Here is a 2,500-nt window from a genome sequence, read left to right as displayed (position 1 = left end):
GAGAACAAACAGATTGAAAAAAGAGTAGGAGTAAAAGATAGAAGAAGAGACAGAAGTGAGAGGGAAAAGATGAGGAGGAGAAAAGTGCTTTCTCTCTCTCTCTCTCTCTCTCTCTCTCTCTCTCTCTCTCTCTCTCTCTCTCTCTCCTGCTTGGATATTATGAACCTTATTCTTGATTTCTGTCCTTGGTTCTGTATAGATGGAGAGACAGAGGTTGGAGAGAGAGAAACACTTGCGTGAGGAAGCTGAGAGAGCGCGTGATGAGTTGGAGAGACGATTCCTGCATCTACAGGATGAAGCGTTTATGGCCAATGAAGCTCTGGTCAGACTCGCACACAGTCCTCACACAACTCTCGCACATCTCTCAACCAGCTCTTGCACAATCTTTCAGCAAGCCCTTGCACATCTCTCAACCAGGTCTCGCACATCTCTCAACCAGCTCTCGCACAATCTCTCAACCAGCTCTCGCACATCTCTCAACCAGGTCTCACAAATCTCTCAACCAGCCCTCGCATCTCACAACCAGCTCTCGCATCTCTCAACCAGGTCTTACAAATCTCTCAACCAGCTCTGACATCTCTCAACCAGCTCTCGCACATCTCAACCAGCTCTCGCACATCTCTCAACCAGGTCTTACAAATCTCTCAACCAGCTCTTGCACATCTCTCAACCAGCTCTCGCACATCTCACAACCAGCTCTCGCACATCTCTCAACCAGCCCTCGCACATCTCTCAACCAGCCCTCGCACATCTCTCAACCAGCCCTCGCACATCTCTCAACCAGCTCTCGCACATCTCACAACCAGCTCTCGCACATCTCTCAACCAGCCTCGACATCTCTCAACCAGCCCCCGCACATCTCTCAACCAGCTCTCGCACATCTCACAACCAGCTCTCGCACATCTCTCAACCAGGTCTCACAAATCTCTCAACCAGCCCTCGCACATCTCTCAACCAGATCTTACAAATCTCTCAACCAGCTCTCGCACATCTCTCAACCAGGTCTTACAAATCTCTCAACCAGCTCTCGCACATCTCACAACCAGCTCTCGCACATCTCTCAACCAGGTCTTACAAATCTCTCAACCAGTGTGTGTATTAACAGATGCGCTCTGAGGAGACGGCGGATCTGTTAGCGGAGAAGGCTCAGATCGCCGAGGAAGAGGCGAAGCTGCTGGCTCAGAAGGCAGCCGAGGCAGAGCAGGAGATCCAGCGGATTAAAGTATGTATAATATTGATGTTCTCCAGGGAGCTTCTCATTGCTGAAATTCCCTCAGGGAATTTTATAAGCTTTAAAATGTCAAAATCAACATAAATACCCTGAATTAGGGTTTATATAATTATAATAAGCAAAACATAACAAATTTTAATTGTCTATATATATATATATATATATATCAAATTTTATGTCATTATATTGATTTATTTTTGTTTTTGTAATGATCTATTTATCTGTCTCATTTATTTGTTTATTTATATTATTATCTATCTATCCATCTTATTTATTGATTTATTTTAAGCTTTATCAGCCAGTTATGTCCAGAAGTGTTTGTTTGTTTGTTCAGTGTTGCACTGGACCTTAGCATTATTAAAGCTAATTGCTAATCAGTCGCTAACCCAGATTAAACTCAGAGAAAGGTGATTCATGCTGTTTAACAGATTAAAAACATCTCAGTGTAATGCAAATTCAGACTCCATCCCGGTGTGATTAAAAGCGGGAGGGCAGGTTACGCTCTCTTCTTCCTGTGAAAGAGAACACCATAAACAGCATAGTGCTGCAGAACAGGGGGATGAGGGAAACCTGTGCAGTGAAAGATCTGAAGCAATATAAACGGCAGGTGTTCCTCTCTGAAAAAGCTACAAGTCTGATGCAACACAATATGCACATTTACACACTGTCTTCTGTTTGTTTTCTGCAGCACATTGAGAATTCGTGAGCTTTCTGAGCTCCGGCTTGGTGAAATAAAGTACCCGGGTGATGTTAGCCTGCTATTACACACTGCTTTACCGAAGCAGTACAGTGTTTTTCTTTTTTAAAATCTAAATCTTGATTTAGATGACGGCGATCCGCAGCGAGGAGGAGAAGAGGCTGCTCGAGCAGAAGATGCTGGAAACGAAGATGCTCGCGCTCAAAATGGCTGAAGAATCCGAGAGGAGGTTTGTGATACTTAAATTTCAGAATAACCAGATTCAGCCCTTTTGAAAGTTCTGTTAGTATTTGTAGTTGCAGCAGTAGTAGTGATAGGAGTAGCCGTAGTAGTATTTCTTTTTAAGAAGTAATAGTTGCATCTCTAGAAGTATTTTTTAAATAGTAGCCACAGCAGTAGAAGTAGCCATAGTGGTAGTATGTATAGGCATTTATTATTAGAAGTAGCAGTAGTATTAGTATTATTATTAGTAGTAGTAGTAGTAGTAGTAGAAGTAGTATTATCAGTTTATTATTATTATTATTATTATTAGTAGTAGTAGTAGTAGTAGTAGTAGTAGTATCAGTTTATTA

General features: G+C 42.4%; 1 protein-coding gene across 2 annotated transcripts in view; it reads left to right on the top strand.

Moving 5' to 3' along the window:
* The window catches only part of nf2a (NF2, moesin-ezrin-radixin like (MERLIN) tumor suppressor a), a 65,606-nt gene that overhangs the window by 48,630 nt on the left and 14,476 nt on the right, over positions 1 to 2,500 (top strand). For both annotated transcript variants that reach the window (XM_046841855.1, XM_046841854.1), the window contains exons 11-13: positions 200 to 322; positions 1,106 to 1,222; positions 2,057 to 2,157. In XM_046841855.1, the coding sequence (XP_046697811.1) occupies positions 200 to 322; positions 1,106 to 1,222; positions 2,057 to 2,157 (341 nt within the window). The remainder of the gene's footprint in view (positions 1 to 199; positions 323 to 1,105; positions 1,223 to 2,056; positions 2,158 to 2,500) is intronic.

Source organism: Silurus meridionalis, chromosome 27 (genome assembly GCF_014805685.1).
Source record: "Silurus meridionalis isolate SWU-2019-XX chromosome 27, ASM1480568v1, whole genome shotgun sequence".
In the NCBI taxonomy this organism is placed as follows: Eukaryota; Metazoa; Chordata; class Actinopteri; order Siluriformes; family Siluridae; genus Silurus; species Silurus meridionalis.
Note: the sequence above shows the minus strand (reverse complement) of the source record. Positions and strands in the feature narration are given on the sequence as shown.